Source organism: Sapajus apella, unplaced genomic scaffold, assembly GCF_009761245.1.
Source record: "Sapajus apella isolate SASKATOON/1434 unplaced genomic scaffold, GSC_monkey_1.0 scaffold136, whole genome shotgun sequence".
In the NCBI taxonomy this organism is placed as follows: domain Eukaryota; kingdom Metazoa; phylum Chordata; class Mammalia; order Primates; family Cebidae; genus Sapajus; species Sapajus apella.
This window is the reverse complement of record NW_022437076.1, coordinates 1,415,217-1,437,264: the sequence shown is the minus strand read 5'-3', so window position 1 is coordinate 1,437,264 and position 22,048 is coordinate 1,415,217. Positions and strand designations below refer to the sequence as shown.

The following is a 22,048-nucleotide window of genomic DNA, read 5'->3' as shown; positions in this document are numbered from 1 at the left end:
CCAAAGCTCACCCTCCATCCCCAGACCTCAGCGTTGGCAAGAAACAGACCTGGCAGGTTCCCGGTCTGGCAGCAGCCACACAGGGCCCTTCGGGTTTACCTGCCTCTTTGAGGAGGCATCTGGCATGTGGGGGCAACTTTTAGACCCTGACGGCTGAGACCTTCAGTTCCTTCCCTCTTCCTGTGCATTTGTGGGCAGCAGAACTGAGAAGCCCCTTTAGGAATTTGTTGGCCAGGTTTGTCCTGGTGGTATCTCATGGGCGTCTCTGGGCAGAGGCAGCGGCCAGGTATACGCTGGGCTGCTGAGCTGGGGAGCAGGGTAGTGTCCATGCCACTGCAGGGTGGCTCTGGCCCTGGGGCCTTGCGTGGCGGGTGGTTCAGTCCCTAACACGTGCAGTGTGACACGGTGTGTCCGTATTGTGGGCACAGGGTCTGCGCTGCAGCAGACAGAGGGACACCGTCCCGTGCTTCCTGCCTCGCTATAAACAGGCAGGCGGGGTGGGCAGCAGGGTCGGGGGTCCAGGCCCACTGGCTTCTTCCTTTCTGTCCTCAGCCAAGTTAACCCGGGTCCTCAGGGCACCCGCTTCACGGCCGAGCTAAGGGGCTGGGATTAGGCAGTCGTGTCGGTGGGGTAGGGGAAGGGCCTGGCACTGCCCAGCCTGGCGTGAGGGTTTCCTCATTCACTCCTCGTTAACTGAGCCTGAGGATTTGGCGCTGTGGGTGTGAGAAGCACCTGTGGTCCTCCCGCTTCCACTGACCTCAAGATTCACGAAAGGCTGGCCGCAGGTGTGTGGCTCGTCCAGACTGGGGCTGAAGACTGTTTGAATCTGAAGGTCTCGTTGTCAGAACCGAGCCTGTAAATCGTGAGGGGCCTCTGGTGCTGGGGGAGGGCACGCAGCGACGCTCATGGGTCTCCTTGGGGTCGCAGTGGGGACTTGGGCTGCTCTTGTCCTCAGAGAAGAGTTCTGGGGCTGAAGCCTCATTCTAGCCCCTGACGTGGCGGCCAGCTTGCTGTGTGAGCGTGTTGCCGGGAACCACGTGGCGTCTGGGTTTGTGGGTTCGGCCAGGGCTCTCCATACCTCACTTTGAGATTGGACTTTCCTTTCCTTTTTACTTATTTTTTTTAATTTTTGCCTAAAATCACACTCCAGTAGACCAGGCCAGTGCCTTGCTCTCCCTCCCAGCCCTCCCTCTTCTAGCTTCTTGGTTGAACTTCGGAGGGGAAGGGGCTGAAGGGGGAATCTCATGCCCAACTCCTGCAGCACCTGCAGGTTTTCATGGGGTCACTTGCAGGAGCCAAAGGGAGGCCAGCCCAGAAGCCCTTGTCTGGTGGGAAGTTGTAGCCCTTATGTGGCTCTGCACCCAGGCCAAGGGGCTCCTGACCCAGACCGGGCAGCTGCTGGCTAGAGGTAGGGACTCAGGCTGAACCGGCAAGGTCTGGGCGGAGGTTGAGGACAGCTTCAGACGACCTTGCCTCTGCCTCGAGGCATGGCCACGTGGGGCTGAGAATCGCCTACTTCCAAAGAGCTTGTCTTAAGCTGGACGCCGGCACTGCTAAGCCCCTCAGGGAGTCAGTGTCTGTGATGGAAGTTGCTGCCTTCACTTCAGAGAGGATCAGAGTCATCACCTGAGGAAGGGTGGGGTGGAGAGCCCACCTTGGGCCATTTGGGGAAGCTTCAGGTTCACGATGGTCTTAGAAGAGGGTCTCTTTCTTGTATCACCTGAGACAGGAGTTCGAGACTGGCCTGGCCAACGTGGCGAAACCCCGTCTCTACTAAAAATGCGAAGATTAGCCAGGTGTGGTGGTGCATGCCTGTAATCCCAGCTACTTGGGAGGCTGGGGCAGGAGAAGCAGGAGGTGGAGGTTGCAGTGGGCTGAGATGGCGGCACTGCATTCCAGCCCGGGCAACAGAGTGAGACTCAGACTCAAAAAAAAAAACCAGGGTCCCTTTTTTTGTTGGCTTGATTGACACTGCAGGACAGCTCCGCCCCTCATCAGTTCTTCCTGATGGCACGAGGGGTGTGGGCCACGCGCAGGTTTCCTCTGCCCCTCACGTGGCCATCGAGGTACACAGGTGCTGGGTACAGGACACAGATAGGTCTTGGGCTGGTTTATTTCACAGTCCAGCTCTGGGTGTCAGGAACCATCTTGTAGCCTCCTACAGGAGAAGCCGGGCCTGGCCGCCCGCCGCCTTTCCCTGTCTGCTGAAGGGAAGAAAGCGTCATCGTGTGTCTTGTCTGTTCACACAGACTCCCCCGAGAGCAACCAGTCAGCCATAGACAGAGGCTAAAGTGGTGCCTCCCCCGAGAGCTGGGGCCCCTGCCACTAGCCCCCTTCCCCCGGGCCTGTGTGTGTGGGTCCCAACGGCGGCCGGGCTGGCTGGCAGGTGGGCAGTGGGGCTGGGCGACCCTCCCTCGTTCCCGCAGCACTTACCCACACGCCGAGAGGGAAGGCCTCCCTGCCTCGGCCTCCTGAGTGCTCTCCCGCCCTCTCTGCCAGGCTGGCTCCCAAGAGGTTGCTTGAGTCCACAGAGCAGGAACCCTGGACTCTGAGAATCTGATGAAGGTTCCGGAGCCCACCCAGACACAGCCACCCCCATGCACACAGTGCATGCTACTTTAGAGGGGCTGTGGACACCAGGGCAGGAAGCCTGCTCTGAGTGAGCTTGGCAAGGCTGTTTCTTGGTACCTGGGGAGGGTAGGAGGGCACTGGCCCTCACCAGCCTCCCTGTGGTCCACAGACAGCTTGGCCAGCAGTGCTGGGCCTGGTGCCCCAGCTTTTGGATGGCTCTGGACCCAGGAGAGTGGAACCTGCCAACCATGGAGGTTCCTCAAAGGCCAGAGCTGCCCAAGCCCGTGATGCCATGGTACCCAGAGGCAGTGAGGCCCCAGGCAGGGGCAGACGTTTTGGAAAGAGCCCAGAGCCCTGCAGGTGCGGGCCTGGGGCAGCTGCCAGTGTCGGTCACGGCGTGGGTGCTGGAGAGGCCTGGCTGTCTGCTGAGCGGCCTCGTCACTGCCCAGATGGTTGGGAACGGCTCAACAGGTGTGGATTGTGGCCTCCTTTCCCTATCAAATCAGGCTGGGATGTTTGTGTCCTGACGGCCCCGCAGTCCCTTCGAGCCCGGGACCTGCCTGCCCAATCCAGGGAGAAACGCAGTGTCCGCTCTGGACCCGGCGAGCCTTAGACTCAGGTCTGCTGCCCTTGGCCCTCCTCCAGGATGGGTCCTGGAGAGGCCTGGGCAGGGGGGTTGGTGTATGGAGCTGCTCACGGACTTCTGCAGGGAGGTCAGGAGGCCCCAGGATCCCCGCGGACATTTCCCCAGCCCTGCTCCAAGACCGTGGAACCAGCTTCTGTGCTGGAATCTGAACAGTGACCCCAGCCGGGGCTGGTACCAATGCCAGCAGGGCACAGCCAGGGCCGTGATATCCACGGTGCCCTTCCCATCCGACGCCTAGACCCCCCCTTCTGTGCTCGGTGGGCTCCCAGCGTCCCTGCCCTCGGGCTCATGTGGCAGAAGGTGCCAGAAAAACCAGGGTGCCAGGCCACAGGAATCGGGGCTTTTCCGTATCGCGTCTGCTGCTTTACCTGCTGTGCTCTGGGAATACATCCCTCACCTCTCCGGTTCTCTGGGGTCAGCACCATGAAGGAGCTGAAGGACGATCTCCCAGAATCCCGTTCATGTGATCTTGGCCGTGACTCAAGGTTCCCAGTCCTAAGCCTTAAACCCTCGACACCCGGGAGAGCCTGTCACAGGGCTGCCCTGGGCCAGCGCCAGCCATTCAGGAGCATGGTCTAGTGCACGCAGGGCTTCCTGACCTCTGTCCTGAGGCGACCATGGCAGGGAGGCATTCCCACCTCCTTCCCCTGGCCCCAGTCAGTTCCTCTGGCCTGTGAGTGTCGGCCGGGCGCCTTCCATGTGCTGGGTCTGCAGGAATGACGGGCTCAGGGCACCTAAGACAAGACCCTGAGTCAGTCAACACAAGAGATGGTGCGTCACACAAGTTTTGCAGAGAAAACAGACGCAGGCCGGGCGCAGTGTCCCACGCCTAGAACCCCAGCACTTTGGGAGGCCGAGGCAGGCGGATCACTAGGCCACATCCAGACTACGCTGGCTGACACAGTGAAACCCCGTCTCTACCAAAAATGCAAAAAAGATTAGCCGGGCGTGGTGGCAGGTGCCTGTAGTCCCAGCTACTCGGGAGGCTGAGGCAGGAGAATTGCTTGAACCCGGGAGATGGAGGCTGTGGTAAGCCGAGATCGCGCCACAGTACCCCACCCTGGGGGACAGAGCAAGACTCTGTCTCACAAAAAAAGAAACACAGTTAGGTCTAATGCAGTAGAGAGTAATGAAGATTTAAATGACAAGGAGAATTCAGCCATAAAGAATCGGGATGGTACATTCCTGGCCAAAGGACCAGCAGGGCGCACACCCTGAGGCAGGCATGTTCAGAGGCAGGTGGGGGCCACGGAGGCCATGGGGGTCACGGGGAGTGTCGGACGCTGCGCCTGGTGAGGGGACAGTGGCCGGATGATGCAGGCCCTGCGGTTCAGGACTGGGAGCTCAGCCTTTAACCCGAGTGCAGTGGAAAGCTGTGGGGACGTCAGGCAGTTTTTGTGGGGATGACATGCTTTGAACCCACCTGAGTACGAGGCCTTGCTCTTAGCCGGTGATGCAGTGAGGTGGTACCTCTGAGGCACTGTCATTTTCTACACTGTTTTACTTGTTTGTTTGTTTGGATTCTTTTTGTTTTTGTTTTGTTTGAGAGGGAGTCTCGCTGTGCTGCCCAGGCTGGAGTGCAATGGCGCGATCTCGGCTCACAGCACCCTCTATATCCCACGTTCAAGCGATTCCCCTGCCCCAGCCTCCAGAGTACCTGGGATTACAGGCACCCACCACCAGGCCCAACTAATTTCTGTATTTTTAGTAGAGACGGGGTTTCTCCATGTTCACCAGGCCAGTCTCAAACTCCTGACCTCAGGTGATCCGCCCGCCTTGGCCTCCCAAAGTGCTGGGAGGGTCTCACTCCGTCACCCAGGCTGGGGTGCAGTGGCACCATCTCGGCTCACAGCACCCTCCACCCCCTGGGTTAAAGCAATCCTCCCACCTGAGCCTCCCAAATAGCTGGGTCTACAAGTGCATGGTGGCAACCATGCCTGGCTAATTTTTGGATTTTTTGTAGAGATGAGGTTTGGCCACATTGCCCAGGCTGGTCTCAAACAATTGATCCACCAGCCTCAGCCTCCCAAAGTGCTGGGATTACAGGCAGGAGCCCCTGCGCCCGGCCCGCACTGTTTTGTATATGTGGAAACTGAGGCTCAGAGAGTGAACTGGACGAGGTCATGTGAGCGGCCTAGCAGAGGGGCAGCACTCAGCCCCCGGCAGCTCAGACACGCGCAGGCTCTCACCCACGGTGGCCGCTTTGCATGGCCAGTTGGGGTTAGGCTACGTGCCCTGGATGGGGGTGTCTGGAGGTGCCAGGCTCCTGCCCTTCAGCCTCCGTGTGGCGCCCAGCCTGGCACACTGTGCACTGTAGCAGGCACGACAGCAAACGTGAGACTCGGAGCAAGGGGAGGCCTGGGAGGGGCCCCTCAGAGCCGGCCCAGGCCCTGAAATGCTGGTGCCCCTCCCGTCCCCAGCAGCGAGCTCCATGCCCAGAATGTGCTCCTGGCCTGGGCAGGGAGGGTGAAGCTGCTTTCAGAGGCCGCTGATATTTCACCACTCCAGGCCCAGAGCGAGGCTTTGGAGCCCAGGGGGTCTGATGGGCCCTCGGCCTTCCTATGGTGGCCGGCGTGAAGCTCCCTGTCAGGTCCCCAGAAGGCCTCTCATCTTGGCTGCAAACCTCCAGGGCGCTCCATTCCCTTCCGGACGGGCTGCCGAGGGTGCCTGTGTGTGGCTTCAGCCCGGCCTGTGCCTTTTCTCAGGAGGCCTCCCTGCCCCTGCCCTTGCTGCCCTGGTACCGGGGCAGGGCTGGCCTCCTGGCTGTCACTTGCGGCCCAGTTCTGGGCTGAAACCTCCAGGCTGCCTGGCGCAGGGAGGCAGTGGAGGACAGACTGGCCCTGAGGACGATGGAGCCCCAGGCCCCTGGGGAGATGTGCCTGGCTGTGGGGCCTCCGAGAGCAGCGCCAGTGTGAATTCTGTCTGCTTCTCCTCCAGGTCAGCCACGCCCAGCCTGGGGGCTAAAAGCAAAGTGGGTGTCACGGAAAGCAGAGGCAGGAGTGGACATGGGAGGGCAGAGGCGGGAGTGGACGTGGGGAGGGCAGAGGCAGGAGTGGACATGGGAGGGCAGAGGCGGGAGTGGACATGGGGAGGGCAGAGGGAAGTGGATGTGGGAGGACAGAGACGGGCGTGGACGTGGGGAGGGCAGAGGCGGGATGGATGTGGGTAGGGCAGAGGCGGGAGTGGACGTGGGTAGGGCAGAGGCGGGATGGACGTGGGTAGGGCAGAGGCGGTATGGACGGGGGGGGGGGCGGAGGGGGGATGGATGTGGGGAGGGCAGAGGTGGGATGGACGTGGGAGGGCAGAGGCGGGAGTGGGTGCCTGGGAAGGGAGGTTGCTGAGGGTGTAAGAGGCTGACCTGTCTCAACAAAAGCCTCATTCAGAGCTGCTAAACCCCTTCCATCTGTGAGGCTCAGGGATCTCGGAAGTTCTCAGGTCGGAGGGGAGACTGGCCGAGGCCCAGGGCCACAGCACCAGCCTGAGTCTGTCTGTGGCTGGCCTGGGTGTGGTGGGTGGGCTCACCTGGGCTGCAAGGAGCCGGGCTGGCCCCGAGGTGCTGGCCTTGCATGGGGTGGGTGCCAGGCCATGGGAAGACGTGGGGAGGGCTGGCCCCGAGGTACTGGCCTTACATGGGGGTGCCAGGCCATGGGAAGACATGGGGAGGGCTGGCCCCGAGGTGCTGGCCTTACATGGGGGTGCCAGGCCATGGGAAGATGTGGGGAACTTATGGAGCCTGACCTGCGTCCCCCACCCAGCTGCTGAGCTGACCCGGCCGCCCCTCCCTCCCTGCCCTGTCTCTGCCGTGGAGTCTCTCGGAGCAGCCACGTTGACGGAATCCTCCTTCCCGCCGAGGGAGGAGAGGCAGGCTCTTGGCAGCCCCCGTCTCCCCGATTGCCAGCTTGCCAGCCCTGCCGTGCCTTTCACGCCTGTGGTCTGCCCCAATGACAGGCTGGCTCCCACGTCCCGTCCCGAGAGGACCCAGCCCTGAGCGTGGGGCTGCACATGGGGGAGGGGGGCAGGAGAAAGCCAGCCCAGGGCTGCCACCGTGGCCGCTGGCCTGGGAGCCACAGGAAGCGTGCCCACCGTCAGGCCTGACTGACACCTCAGGCCCCTCCCAGGCAGGCATGGAATGCACCCACACAGCTCCACCTTCCACCTGGTTCCCCGTCCAGAGGCCAGTTCCACTGAGGTTCTCCTGGAGTCAGCTTCTTTTTCTTTTTCTTTCTTTCTTTTTTTTTTTTTGAGACAGAGTCTCACTGTGTCACCCAGGCTAGAGTGCAGTGGCGCGATCTCAGCTCACTGCAACCTCTGCCTCCCGGGTTCAAGTGATTTCTTGCTAATTTTGTATTTTTAGTAGAGATGGGGTTTCACCATGTTGGCCAGGCTGGTCTCGAACTCCTGACCTCAGGTGATCCGCCCACCGGAGCCTCCCACGGTGCTGGGATCGCAGGCATGAGCCCCACGCCCAGCAGGGAGTCATTTTCTAGCATTCCTGTTAGGGTTAGGGTTAAGGTTATGGTTAGGGGTTGGGTTTGGGGTTAGGGTTGGGGGTTAGGGGTTGGGTTGGGGTTAGGGTTGGGGTTAGGGTTGGGGTTAGGGTTAGGGTCTCTCTCAGGAGGAGTGGATTCACCGCCTCTGTTGTGAAGAAACACTTAGGGTTAGGGTTAGGGTTGGGGTTGCAGTTAGGGTTTGGGGTTAGGGTTAGGGTGTGGAGTTATGGTTAGGGGTTGGGTTTTGGGCTAGGGTTGGGTTGGGGTTAGGGTTGAGGTTAGGGTTGGGGTTAGGGTCTCTCCCTGGAGGAGTGTATTCACCGTCTCTGTTGTGATGAAACACTTAGGGTTGTGAACCTCCACAGCCCCTCTCAGGGAAGTCCTCCCACCTCCTGGATGCTGGGACTTAGAGGACTGAGGGTGGAGTGGCACCAGCTGTGAAAGGAGGGACCATGCAGGCCCCGAGGCAGGAGGTCAGGCTGTGCAGGGTCAGGGCTCATCGGGGCTCCCAGGCTGTGGGAGTGAGCAAGTGGGCAGCTTTCAGGAAGGTGGTGGAGGCCTGGGAGCCTTGGGGACCCTGGCAAATGTCGTCTTGAGGTTTCCATCGTCCAGTGAGCCCTGGATGGCTTCCCGAGTGATGTCCACGGAAGGCTGCCTGGGACCTCTGACCCCTACACTGAGACCCCTGCTGCCTGGGACCTCTGCACCCCCCAGTGAGACCCCAGCTGCCTGGGACCTCCGCCTCCCCCTCCACTGAGACCCTAGTGGCCAAGTCCCCCCGCCTTAGGTAGGGCCAACCCAGGCGTTTTCCTGCGGACGAAAGGGCTCTGGGTGAGGGCTTGCGGGAGAGGAGGTGGCGGAAACCGTCCTGAAGACCCTCAGGTGAGCTGTGCGCTGCAGGGGGAAGGGTGATCCAGCAGGCAGGGGTGCCGGCTTGGCATGGGACTCAGCCTCCTTCCGGGGGCAGGAGTGGAGATCCAGAGGGAGCGTGCCCCTGAATGCAAGCACGGGAGCTGGCCAGTAGCAGCCCTCCAGCCAGGGGCAGCAGGAGTGGGGTCACCTGCCCCGGGGTGAGAGAGGGCCTGGGAGGAAGGGCTGAGACCCTCAGGGGCATCCCCAGGACATTCCTGAAACTCAGCTCTGGAGATGCTCAGATGTGCCTGGCGTACCATCTGCCCTTGAAGCCTCAACCCCTCTCCCCCTGCAAGGCCAGCTTGCTGATTCCTGCCCCAAACAGGAGGCCACTTCCGTTTAGGAAGGTGTGGCGGCTTCCACCAGCCACCAGCGGGGTTCTTGGGAGAGAATCCACGCACGCCTTCAGGTCTCCACTCCTGTTCCCCCGGAGGTGATGTCCCCGTTCCAACCTGATGCCCCTGCCTGCTGGGTTTTTGCTGCAGGGACTGGGTGGTCTCCTGGATGTGAGCCCCCGTGGCCAGCGTTGCTTTCTGGGAGAGGTCTGAATGTGCATTCATGCTCTGACCATAGCCAGGTGTGCAGATGAAACTTGTTGGCTGGGCGCGGTGGCTCGGCCCTGTAATCCCAGCACTCTGGGAGGCCGAGGCAGGAGGATCACCTGAGGTCAGGAGTTCAAAACCAGCCTGGGCAACATGGAGAAACCCCGTCTCTACTAACAATACAAAAATTAGCTGGGTGAGGTGGTGCACACCTGTAGTCCCAGCTACTCAGGAGGCTGAGGCAGGAGAATCGCTTGGACCCGGGAGGTGGAGGTTGCAGTGAGTTGAGATCACGCCACTGCACTCCAGCCTGGGCGACAGAGCAAGACTCTGACTCAAAAGAAAGAAAACAGTTGAGCTGCTGTGAGTGACCACATGCGGCCGTCACTCGCCCTGGCTCCAGGATATTCTGCAGCCTATTTCTGTCTTCCGCCTGTAGCCCACCCTGGGGAGGCCCCACTGTCCCCATGCCCTCAGTGGCCTTCCCAGCCTGGCCCTTCACCAGCCCCCCGTCTCTCCCTTCAGGTGATCTGACACCCCCAGGCACCTGCCCCCCTGAGCCCAAAGATGGCACCTGCCTGTGGGGACCAGAGAGTGAGCAGCCAGGTATCCCATCCGCCACCATCCCAGGGCCAGCCCCTCCACCCCAGCGCTAATCTAATCAGGAAATAGCAGAGTCCACATTTCCCAGGAGTTATAAATAGCGTAGCAGTTTGGGCAGCAGTATTCCTCTGGAAAATGTGCCCTGTTCCTCTCCCTCCCTTCTGTGTGTATAAATGATATCCTGAAATAGACTTGGTTTCTAGAGGCTGGTGGCGTCCTGGGAGACAGAGCATCACTGTCAGGGCTCCGAGGGGCGAGGCAGGGGTCTGAGCAGATACTGGGGCCACACCTGCGGCAGGAACCAGGAGGGTGGCCGGGATGGAGGGGCTTGCAGCTTCAAAATGCGGCAGCTGCCCCAGGCCTGGCCTCAGAAGGCCGGGAGTGTGTGGGCCAGCAGCCTGCAGAGGGCAGGAGGTAGTGCAGCAGGAAGGCAGAGAGGGCTGATGGTTCCCACCAGACGGGGCTCTCCGAAGGAGGTGGGGCTGGAACTGGGCCTCAGCCTCAGGCTCCCAGGAAAACAGAGGTTGACCCTGGCAGCTGGAGCGAAGTGACAGTGAGAGGCAGCACCCAGGTCTGCCTGGCAGGTGGGGCCACGCTGGGGGCACCTCCCAGCGCCCAGGTCTGCCTGGCAGGTGGGGCCGCACCCCAGGAGGCCTGATGCCTCCTTTCCAAGGAAGCAGCCGCTGGTGCGCCACGTCATTACTTCACACATCCTCCTGCAGCTTCAGGTTCAGCAGAGGGTGTTAGGAGCCTTGATTTTTCATTTTTATTTTATTTTTGAGACGGGGTCTCACTGTGTTGCCCAGGCTGGAGTGCAGTGGCACGATCTCAGCTCACTGCAACCTCCGCCTCCTGGGTTCAAGTGATTCTCCTGCCTCAGCCTCCCAGAATAGCTAGGATTACAGGCGCCCACCACTATGCCCAGCTAATTTTTTGTATTTTTAGCAGAGATGGGGGTTTCACCATGTTGGCCAGGCTGGTCTCGAACTTCTGACCTTGTTATCTGCCCGGCTCGGCCTCCCAAAGTGCTGGAATTACAGGTGTGAGCCACTGCGCCCAGGCTTGCTTTTTTTTTTTTTTTTTTTGGAGATGGAGTCTCGCTTCATTTCCCAGGCTGGAGTGCAGTGGTGTGATCTCGGCTCGCTGCAGCCTCTGCCTCCTGGGTTCAAGTGATTCTCTTGCCTCAGTTTCCTGAATAGCTGGGACAACAGGCACGTGCCACCACACCCAGCTAATTTTTTTATTTTTAGTAAAGATGGGGTTTCACCCTATTGGCCAGGATGGTCTCGAACCCCTGACCTGGTGATCCGCCCGCCTTGGCTCCCACAGTGCGGGGGTGACGAGGTGAGCCACCACCCGCCGGGGCCTTGACTTTGAGCCCTAACTCTCACCTCCTAGGTGTGCACTGGGTAAATTCCTCATCTGGTTGAGCAGCAGTATCCTCACCTGTGAGAAGGGGACAGCTATGAAAGCTGAAACCACGCGCGTTTGCTGTGGCGATTACCCGAGACACTGTGTGTTGAGGGTCTGTCATACTCAGGATAGGTCTGTCGCTCTCACTGCTTTCCGTAAGAACCCTGCGAGGCTGGCGTGGGTATACAGGCACCTCCATGAGGAAGTTGGCATTCACGGAGGGGGATTGACTTGCCCATGTGCACGTGATTGAATGGAAGACTCGGATTCCTCAGCCTCTGAACCCTGCATGTTCCCCTGCCCCCGTGCTGTGTCCAGGCACCCTCTAAGACTCGGGAAGGGTCCGTTGGCCCAGTCTGCAGAAGCTGCCAGTAAGCGCCAGGTCATGGGAAGTGGGGCAGAGGAGGGGCTTTGGGTAAATCCGACCAGGTGCCGTGGAGTTGGCCTGAGGCTTATGCTGATGCGTGGAGAGAACTGCCTCAAGGGGTGGTCTCAAAACACCAAGCTGTACCCCACGAATGTGTACAACTGCAATGTGTGAGTTAAAAAATCAGGGCCTGCACAGTGGTGCATGCCTGAAATGCCAGCTCTTCAGGAGGCTGGGGCAGGAGGATCACTTGAGCCCAGGGCAACATAGCAGCCTGGCCAGCGTAGTGAGACCCTGTCTCTAGAAAAATAAATACAGTCAGGCATGGTGGCTCACGCCTGTAATCCCAGCACCTTGGGAGGCCGAGGCGGGCAGATCACCTGAGGTCAGGAGTTCGAGACTGGCCTGGCCAACATGGTGAAACCCCGTCTCTACTAAAAATACAAAAATTATCTGGGCGTGGTGGTGCATGCATGTAATCCAGCTACTCGGGAGGCTGAGGCAGGAGAATCGCTTGAACCCAGGAGGTGGAGTCTGCAGTGAGCTGAGATCGCGCCACTGCACTCCAGCCTGGGTGACAAGAGCAAGACTCCATCTCAAAAAAAAAGAAGAATGACAAAGCCTTTCAAAAGGCAGATGTATTCAGTTCTTTGCCTTCCCCAAAACTGATGGAAGATTTAATTTTCAACTGAGAGATCATTTCAAGTAATTTCACATAGCAGGCATAGATGCAGTTTCAGGCGGGTAACACAGAAAGAGGTTAAAGAGCTGCATAACATGGCTGCGATGAAACTCTACAGCCTCCTCTGCTTCTCTGTGAACAAAATGTTTCATTGTTCACGTCTCTTTTTTGCTCGTTTTAGAGACACGGTCCTGCGTTGGCCAGGCTGGTCTCGAACTCCTGCCATCCTGTAGCTAGGAGCCATCGCACCCGCACAGCTGTTAAAACCAAAACCATGAACAGAACTGAGGTCGAACCTCGTTTCACTCTAGCGAAAGATAGTATCATACAGATACGTGAACTAAAAACATGCTCCGCCCATCTCATTGAGAGAGAATTCCACCAAAAAGTTTGCTACTTAATATTTATTAAAATGTGTCATGCATAGCTTACTTTTTTTTTTTCTTTTTGAGACAGCGTCTCACTCTGTCGCCCAGGCTGGAGTGCAGTGGTGCGATCTTGGCTCACTGCAACCTCTGCCTCCCAGGTTCAAGCGATTCCTCTGCCTCAGCCTCCTGAGTAGCTGGGATTACAGGCACCACCACACCTGGCAAATTTTTGTATTTTTAGTAGGGTTGGGGTTTCGCCATGTTGGCCAGGCTGGACTCGATCTCCTGACCTTGTGATCTGCCTGCCTCAGCCTCCTAAAGTGCTGGGATGACAGGCGTGAGCCACCGCACCTGGGCCCCTTTTTGATTGTATACTGCCAGTCATGGGACTAACTGATTCTGAATATATTAATATCTGGAGCCTTGAATTCTCAGGAAATTTTGGTTTTCAGTGTACACAGATTTTTTTTTTTCTTTGTGGAAGCAAAATATAATGGTGAACAAAGGACTTGAAAGTATAAAAATATAAACTAGGACAACATTCTTTAGGCGAAATGGAAGGAAGTTCAAGGACAGAGATGAGGCAGGAGCTCCGTGACGGAAAGAAGAGCTTGTTCATGTGCTTTTTCAGTGGATGATTGAGGGTATTACATCACTAGGGCCTTTAGATCCCACTGAATACATGTGAGACAATGATGTCACACTTGTGTTTTAAGATGGCAATATTGACGTTATTCTGGAAATCATACTCTTGGCAACTGTTTAAACTTGGAAATGTTCAGATGTTGACTTAAAAGTGTGCCAGGGAGTTCACAGTTGCTCAAAATTAGTTCGCAGGTGTGCAGGCAGATGGGTGCGAAGGCCCGAGTTACCGAAACAGAATCTGGAACAGTCCTGTGTGAGGGTGCCTCTGATCTCTCCTGGGGTCCGCACGTCCCTGGGCTCCGGCTCGAGCCTGGGGGCTTCCCCTGTAGAGGATCTGCTTACTGGGGAGCCAGCGGCTTGGCCAAGTCAGCTCCTTGCATCTTCACAGCTGCCCCACGGAGGGGGTTCTGTTGCTGGCCCTCGTGTGCAGATGGAAAAACTGAGGCTTAGTGAGTTTAAAACTTGCCAGGATTCGCCGGGCACGGTGGCTCACACCTGTAATCCCAGTACTTTGGGAGGCCAAGGCAGGCGGATCATAGGGTCAGGAGATTGAGACCATCCTGGCCAACACGGTGAAACCCCCGTCTCTACTAAAATACAAAAAATTAGCCGGGTGTGGTGGCGGGCGCCCGTAATCCCAGCTACTCAGGAGGCTGAGGCAGGAGAATCGCTTGAACCTGGGAGGCGGAGGTTGCAGTGAGCCGAGATTGCGCCACTGCACTCCAGCCTGGGTGACAGAGCAAGCCTCTGTCTCAAAAAAAAAATGCCTGCCTCACCCTCGACCAGATCAAACACCACCAAAAAAAACCTTGCTGGCAACCAGGCCCAGGCAGGCTCCTGAGCGTGGCCTGACCCTTCATTGCACTCGTTCAGCACCTCCACATGCATGGCCGGGCCCCCCAGTGGGCTGGTGCCTCCAGACCATTCCAGTGTGGAGAGGAGGACGAGGTGCTAACCTTCTGTGAGCCTTGGTTTCTGCATCTGTGAAATGGGGTAGTAAGGGCCAGCTCTCGGGCTGACAGGTCAGGAACAGGTCTCAGGGGCAGGAGTGCCTAGCAGAGTGTGCCTGCCTCCCTCGAGGCAGGGGTCCTTCTCCAGCTGGGGCTAGAGGGGCCTGGGATCTCGGCCCCCCAAGGTTGATTTCCAGGTAAACGTCAGCTTATCCCAGCCGCTGACTTCTGCCTTCCTGTGTAGCTGGCTCTGAGCGGTGCCGACCCACGGGGAGAGCTCTGGCTTGGCCTCCGACTGGCACCGTCTCACCCACATTTTCTCTCTGCAGCTGGACCCACAAACTGTGGAGACCAAGAACTGGCACACGGACGTGATTGAGATGAACGGGGTGAGCGGGGGATGGGAACGAGGTCTGTGAGGTGGGTGGGCAGCCGGCCCTCTGGGGGCGTGAGTGAGATGAAGGGGTGAGTAGGTGATGGGAATGTCTGTGCGGGGAAGGCAGCCCTCTGGCTGTTTCTGGGGCTACTGTACCACCTCGACCAGTCCCATCTTCCCGCCTGCCCTTGCCCTGCCTGCTGCTGCCCTGCAGGTTTTGAGAAGGCCTGGGTGTGAGCTAACCCTCATCTGCAGTCTTGGGGGGACCCCAGTGTTTTGGGGTACCCCTCAATCACTCATGCCCTGGGGAACTTGTGCCTGCCTCACCCCCAACCAGATCAAAGTGGAATTCTCCATGAAATTCACCAGCCGGGATATGAGCCTGAAGAGGACCCCGTCCAAGAAGCAGACGGGTGTCTTTGGCGTGAAGATCAGCGTGGTGACTAAGTAGGTGCTGCCTTCGGCCTCCGAGTCCTGGCGCCAGTGCCCCGTGTCCCCGCCAGCCTGGGCCCCCCAGCCCTCCCTGCCTGTGCCCATCCTGGCCTCTAATCTGTCACCCCAGCTCAGCGGTGGCAGACAGCCAGTGTGGAGCTAGAGCGGCCGCAGAGATGCTCACGCGACCCTTTGGAAGCACATTGGCCAGCACTTAAACGCTGGAAGGTCTCATGTGAAACCCCAGATCATCTGCTCCTCATGATAAGCGAGAAGGTGTCAGCCGGGGGCCTGCATTTGGGCTCGGCACCAGCAGGGACTGGCTGCCCCTGGGAAAGGGCACGTCCCCCAGTTCCCACTGCCCTGGCCCCTTGTCTCAGTCCTGACCCACCTCCTGATGAAGGCTGCCTGCTGGCCCTCCTGCAAGCATCTGAGTCTGGGGGACACCCTTTCCCTAGAGACTCAGCCTTCCCTTCCCAAGTTCCCAAGCCTTCTGCCCGAGGCCTCTGCTGCCCTGCATAGGCTGGCAGGGATGGGCAGGCTGGGGTAGGCTGGCTGGGGTGGGCAGGCTGGGGCGGGCTGGCTGGGGCGGGCAGGCTGGGGTGGGCAGGCTGGGGCGGGCTGGCTGGGGCGGGCAGACCGGCTGGGGTGGGCTGGCTGGGGGGGGGGGGCACGGTGGCCTCTTTCTCAGCTCCCCATCCCAGATGCTGGAAGCTCCCCAGGGCGCGTGTGTGCTGGGTGGGGGCTACTGTGGGGGAGCTGTCGTGGGGACCACCTTCCACCCGTCCTCACACCCACTCCAGGCGGGAGCGCTCCAAGGTCCCCTACATCGTCCGGCAGTGTGTGGAGGAGGTGGAGAAGAGGGGCATCGAGGAGGTTGGCATTTACCGGATATCGGGTGTGGCCACGGACATCCAGGCCCTGAAGGCCGTCTTTGATGCCAGTGAGTGTGGGAGGCCTGGCCGGCGGCTGTGACACTGTCCCAGTAGGCTGTGGGGGGCACAGGAGCGCTCAGGGATCCAGGAGGCTTCGTGGAGAGGCCAGGCCCGCCCACAGCAGAGGAGCCTTGGTCGGTTTCAAGTCCCTGTGGCAGGTGCTTTTTCTGCATTTTCTCATGGAATCCCCTCCCCTCGCGTCTCTAATCCATCGCTGCGGGTAAGGAAACTGCAGACACGAAGAAGGGCTGGGTCGCTTGCCCAGGACAACCCAACTTGTAGGTTTTGGCTCTGGACTGAAACTCAGGTCTGACTCAAGTCTGCGTGACTGACTTTCTTGCTAGTGCTGGGTGAGCCACAGGGAAAGAGCAGTAAGCCTGCACCTGCTGTCTCCGGGCCCCAGACCCCTCCGGGGCAGCTCTGCCTCTTGTCAGGCCCACAGTGGTGAGGCCTGAGCTTTCTGGCTTCTGCTCCCTGCTCCTGCTGCTTCAGGCTGCAGCCACCACGTGCCGATAGTCAGGACACCTGCACCAGCCAGGCAGGGACGAGTCTGCCAGGAGCCGAGAGGGCCTGGAGAGAGGTGGGGCGGGGCCGGGGAACTCACTGGCACTCAGCTCCCCTGGGCAGCCTGAAAGCTGAGGCTTTGTCAGAACACGCTTTTACGTGTCAAAATGTGCAGTGCCTTCCGAGAGGGACTGAGTGACAGGGACGTTCCAGTTGGGAGGCAAGTGTGGGCCACATGATGTGAACGTGGCTCTGAGCTCTGGGTGATGAATCTCACTCCCCGGTCACCCCTTCCCGAGCAGCCACAGTAGGTGGACCCCAGGCTGTCTCTTCCTGCTCCTCTGACCCCAGCCCACAGAAACTTGCGGGCACCCTAGGTCCTGCCTTTCCAGGGGAGACCGCACTGAGATGGAGTGGGTGGGGGCTGCCTCAGGAGGGCTGGGGGGATGGGACAGGCTGAGGCTGCGTGACCATGGCTCCTCCTCTGCAGATAACAAGGATATCCTGCTCATGCTCAGTGACATGGACATCAACGCCATCGCCGGCACACTCAAGCTCTACTTCCGGGAACTGCCCGAGCCCCTCCTCACGGACCGACTGTACCCAGCCTTCATGGAGGGCATCGGTGAGGCCCTGAGGGCTCCAGGGGGCCAGGCTGGGCTGGGCCAGGACTCCCTGGCCGGAGAAGTAGCCAGCAGGAGAAATCCCTGTGGCCTGCCTTGTTGGCTGACCTTCCCAGGGAACTGGGGCCTGGGGCTGAGGGCCGGAGGGTGGGCTGTGGCCTGCTGGGACCTGGTGTGAGGCTGGACCCTTTCTCGCCTGCCTCTTGCCCCTCCTGTCCCCATGGTGCCCCCTCTGCTTCCTATTTGGACACTGATCTCCTGCTTGGAAGCTCGAGTATCCAGGAAAACTGTCCTGAGTGGCAGAAGCCAGCACCCCAGAGCCGGGCAGGAGGCTGGTTCAAGCCAGAGGACACTTGAGGCAGGCTGTGCTGGGCCTTCCAGCGAGACCACACACTGTCCTGTCACCTCTGCTGAGGGCCCCGGCCGGCTCTGCGTCTGCCCGCTTGGGCCAAAGCCCGGTCCCTGGGTATCCCTCCAGCCTTCTCTTCTGGGGCATCTCACAGAAGGCTGCTCACATGCATGCGCCAGCACAGAGGGGGGTGAGAAAGAGCAGTCTCTCACGCCACGGGCAGGACCTGCCCCTGGTGGCTCAACCTTCACAGCACAGACCAGGGCCAGGGATGACCCGCGACCAAGGCCCAAGCGGCCAGCTGCAAGAAGAGGGTCTGCTCCCACCAGCCGGCTTCCTGACTGAGTCGTGGCCGGGCTTTGTGGCTGAGTTGTGGCATGGCCTCCTGGCTGAGTCGTGCCTGGGCCCCATGGCTGAGTCGTGGCCAGGACTCGTGGCTGAGTCATGGCCGGGACTCGTGGCTGAGTTGTGGCATGGCCTCATGGCTGAGTCGTGGCATGGCTTCGTGGCTGAGTCGTGCCCAGGCCTCCTGAAGGAAGCAGCTGCTTACAGACCTTACCCTCCCCGGTGAGGTGTGCTCCGCAAGCGCCGGAAGCCTGAGCTGTCCGCAGGGGCCCCCAGCCTCGTGACCACAGGGGCTCTGGCAGGGAGCCCCCAGAACCGAGCACTGCCCTGGCTCCTTCTCTCCCACAGCCCTGTCCGACCCTGCTGCCAAGGAAAACTGCATGATGCACCTGCTGCGCTCCCTGCCCGACCCCAACCTCATCACCTTCCTCTTCCTGCTGGAACACTTGAAAAGGTAACGGGGGGGTGCCACGGAGGAAGGGGCACCAAGGGAGGTACGGGATGCCAATAGGCCTCAGCCAGGGGGTGCAGGTCCTGCTGGAGGACCCACCTCAGCCCTCCGCGTGGGCGCTGGTCACTGTTGGGCCGTCCATGCGGGTTGAGAGTTTGCTTCCCAGCTTCTTGCACTCATGCTCTTCTGCTTTGAGAATATTTGGGTCTCAACAGTAACCTCAGAGATTGGCCACGCGATACTCAGAGCAGCAGAGTGAGCGTCAGGGGCTGCAGGCACGTAGATAACAGCAGGTCCCACCTCCCAGTGGCTCACTCAGCCCGTGTAGCCTTTGCTAAATGAAATGGAGAGCAGATAGTATCAGGCTGCACACCAGGCCTTGGGTGCAAGTGCCACCGTTCTGCTCCATTACACAGAGAGTAGACGTGTGTCCTGTGTTATAGCATAGCGTGTTATCGGCCGGGCGCGGTGGCTCATACCTGTAATCCCAGCACTTTGGGAGGCCGAGGCGGGTGGATCATGAGGTCAGGAGATCAAGACCATCCTGGCCAACATGGTGAAACCCCATCTCTACTAAAATACAAAAAATTAGCCAGGCATGGTGGCAGGTGCCTATAGTCCCAGCTACTCGGGAGACTGAGGCAGGGGAATAGCTTGAACTTGGGAGGCGGAGGTTGCAGTGAGCCGAGATCAAGCCACTGCACTCCAGCCAGGCAACAGAGCAGGACTCTGTCTTTAAAAAAAAAAAAAAAAAAGTGTTATCGTGGCCCACAGTGAAAACACGTGAGACCCACTGGTCCTGGCCCACTCCTCACTTAACACAGGGAAGGTGAGCCCCCACACCCAGCGGGGACTTGCTGGGGTTAGTGGCACATCCGTCCTTAGAACCCACGACTTCCAGATCCTAATTCAGACCCTTCTTGCCTTCCCACCACCCGTTCTGTGGTCAGTCCAGCCAAGAGCTGCGGACGTGGGTACCTGCAGCAAAGCTCAGAACTGAAGGTGGCCTGAAGGGTCCTCAGGCTTGCGTGGGGAGGAGCTCCCCGGGCCTCCCTTCAATTCACCTGCCTCCTAGGACCCGGAAGCCCCTTGAGCGGACTGCACTGCAGGGCAAACAGTTCCTCCTGGAGCTCAGCCCCAGCTCAGGGTCAGGCCCCCTGTACCCTCCATGTGGCTCAGCCAGGCCAGGCTCTGGAGAGCCAGTGGAGACCTGGTCGCGCCCGGGGCTGATGCCTTGTTTTTCTCATTATGAGACATTTTTCCTCTGGTTTGGCCAGGACCGGAGCCCCAGTCAATCCTGAAATCGCTTGGCAAGCCTTGTGGGGAAGGGTGGGAAGGGATCGTTCACTCGGTTTCCACCCTGGGAACTGGGCACAGTCTGTTCCCACATCTGGGCCCTGTGCACACGGTGAGGGCCGGCCCACTGCACAGCGGCCTGTCGGCATCACAGTGTGTCTGCCCGTTTCCAAAGCAGGCGGCCTCGGCTCCCGCCTGGGGGTGGGAATGATGGTATGGAGAGGGTGACAGGCACTCTTAGGGTGGGTGGGTCTCACCCAGAAACATTCGCTGAGATTGAAGGAGAACCAGAGCCCCTCTGATGGGTTGGAGAGCAGCCCCACCCCATGGAAGCATCGCAGAGCATCTGGCCTATTGAGCAAGAAAAGCGGGGGAGGACCCAGAGGGCAGCGGCCCGGGAGGACGGCGCTGGCTTATCCGGGAGGAGGGCTGCTCCTGTCCCAGCACAGCTGGCAGAGCCCTGGGTCTGGCTAGAGATGGTGGCCGGGCGGGCTCCAGGCCCTGCCTGCCTTTCCCCCTGCCCCACCCACCGTGACTCTTCCTCCAGCCACTTGGCCCATGAGTAAGCAGCACCAGTGGTTAAGTGTCGTTCTGGAGGCAGCTACCTGGGTTCCAGTCCCAGACAATGGGGGTGATGATGATATTTACCTCAAAGGGCGAGTGTGGGTCGTTACAGGGAAGGTTCTCAGAACAGCACCGCCTCTCGGGGAAGGGAGCTGGAGCGGGAACAGCACCGCCTCTTGGGGAAGGGCGCTGGAGTTCGTATCTGAGGGTCCTTGGGCTCAGGCAGTTCGCTACCAGTTCAGGGGAACGCTGCAGCTGGAGATGTCAGCATATGGCTGGACCCTACTCCCCTGGATGAGTCCCCGTCCCCCGACAGAGGTTTCCACTTCTAGGAGAGGGAGACAAGGTGATCCTCTTCCAGGCGTCCTTAAAGACCTCCTACGGCGAAGGCCAGGGGTCCCAGAGCTCCGAGTGGCTGCTAGGACGGGCTGATCAACCCCCCGCCACGCGTCTTCTCCTTTTCAGGGTTGCCGACAAGGAGCCCGTCAACAAAATGTCGCTTCACAACCTGGCTACTGTGTTTGGACCCACGTTACTGAGGCCCTCGGAAGTGGAGAGCAAAGCACACCTCACCTCGGCGGCGGACATCTGGTCCCACGATGTCATGGCACAGGTACCCCTGGCAGCGCCCAGGCCCGGGCTGGAGTGTGAGACGAGTCCCCACGCCTCTTCCCTCGTGGGAAGCTGGGTTGATGGGCTGTAGGGTCACTGGGAGGAGGACTACAGACACTTCTGCACCACCCCCCAAGCCAAAACAAAAACGTTTGAGCCTAGACCAGGCCAGAGGGCGTCTGTCCCAGATGCTGGCTGCATTCTCAGGTGGGCCTGGGTCTCGGAGAGCCAGCCCAGGGGTCTGGGAGGTCCTTGTCCGCACGTGTGGAAGCTCTGAGGCTGGTCCCAAGGGCGGAGGCTTCTCCAGGGCCCAGAGCAGGGGCCAGACCGTGGCTGCCCCAGGATGGAGCGGAAGCTTATGGCCAGGTTGGGGAAGGGGCCCTAGGCCCCCCGCCCTCTGCCCCGTGGCGCCTTCCATGGCTGCAGAAAGGCAAACCCCCCTGCTGGGCCGCCCAGGAAGGGGAGGCGGTGGGCACTGTCTAGGGGGTGGGAGGGCAACAGCAGCTGGCCCACGGGGCCACGTCGTGTCACGTGGATGGCGAGGCTCAGCCTTCCTGTCTCCCCGCAGGTCCAGGTCCTCCTCTACTACCTGCAGCACCCCCCCATCTCCTTCGCAGAACTCAAGCGGAACACACTGTACTTCTCCACTGACGTGTAGCCCAAGGCAGGGCGGCCGTGGGGCGGCTGAGCCAGCCCCTCCAGCCCGGGCCCAACTCAGACTTGAAGGACTGCAATAGAAAACTCCCACACCCAGCACTCCAGGCTCCAGGGAAGCCAGCTTCCAAGAACTGGAACTTGTGTGTCTTTCGTGCCACCTTGTACAAAGCCGGCCCAGCCCCGCCTCGCCAGCGCGCCCGCCTCACGCCCTCCGGCCTCTAGCGTGCCCGGCTCCCTCCGCGCTGTTGGGAGTTCTCTGCACACCTGTCGTGCGGGGAGGGCAGTGGCGCCTGCGTGGGCACACAGACAGCCGCCTTGTCCTTCCGTGTCCTTCAGCACTTTCTTTCCTCCCGAGTCCGGCCGAGGGCTCTCGTTTCGCGCTGCGTGGCCGCTGCCAGCTTCTCCTCTCTCGGCCCTGCTCCCGGATGGCCCTCTCCCGGCCGCCTCCCTGTCTGCCTCCACCCTCTCCTCCTTCCCAGCCCGCATGCATGTGCACCCTGGGTTCTCGCCATTGCCCTGACGGCTCCGAGGAGGCCCTGGCTGGCGGGCAGCGGTGGCCCGCCTGATGCTGCCCTGGGTTGCCGCCGGCCCCTCCTCGACCTCCGCCTTCGGGGGCACACCTGCTTTGCCTTGCTGCCTGTGCAAATGTTGGACAAGGAGACACACTTATCCCCAGCTCAGTAGAGCTGGAGCGCGCATTTCTGGAATTTTCCAT

At 60.0% G+C, this 22,048-nt stretch overlaps 1 protein-coding gene across 7 annotated transcripts in view; it reads left to right on the top strand.

Moving 5' to 3' along the window:
- ABR (ABR activator of RhoGEF and GTPase) overlaps positions 1–21,429 on the top strand; it is a 207,990-nt gene extending 186,561 nt beyond the window's left edge. For all 7 annotated transcript variants that reach the window (XM_032263461.1, XM_032263464.1, XM_032263463.1 and 4 more), the window contains 7 exons: positions 14,519–14,578; positions 14,903–15,012; positions 15,801–15,940; positions 16,927–17,061; positions 18,102–18,207; positions 20,530–20,677; positions 21,245–21,429. In XM_032263461.1, coding sequence (XP_032119352.1) covers positions 14,519–14,578; positions 14,903–15,012; positions 15,801–15,940; positions 16,927–17,061; positions 18,102–18,207; positions 20,530–20,677; positions 21,245–21,334 — 789 coding nt within the window. In that variant the 3' untranslated portion in view covers positions 21,335–21,429. The remainder of the gene's footprint in view (positions 1–14,518; positions 14,579–14,902; positions 15,013–15,800; positions 15,941–16,926; positions 17,062–18,101; positions 18,208–20,529; positions 20,678–21,244) is intronic.
- Positions 21,430–22,048: the final 619 nt, after the last annotated feature.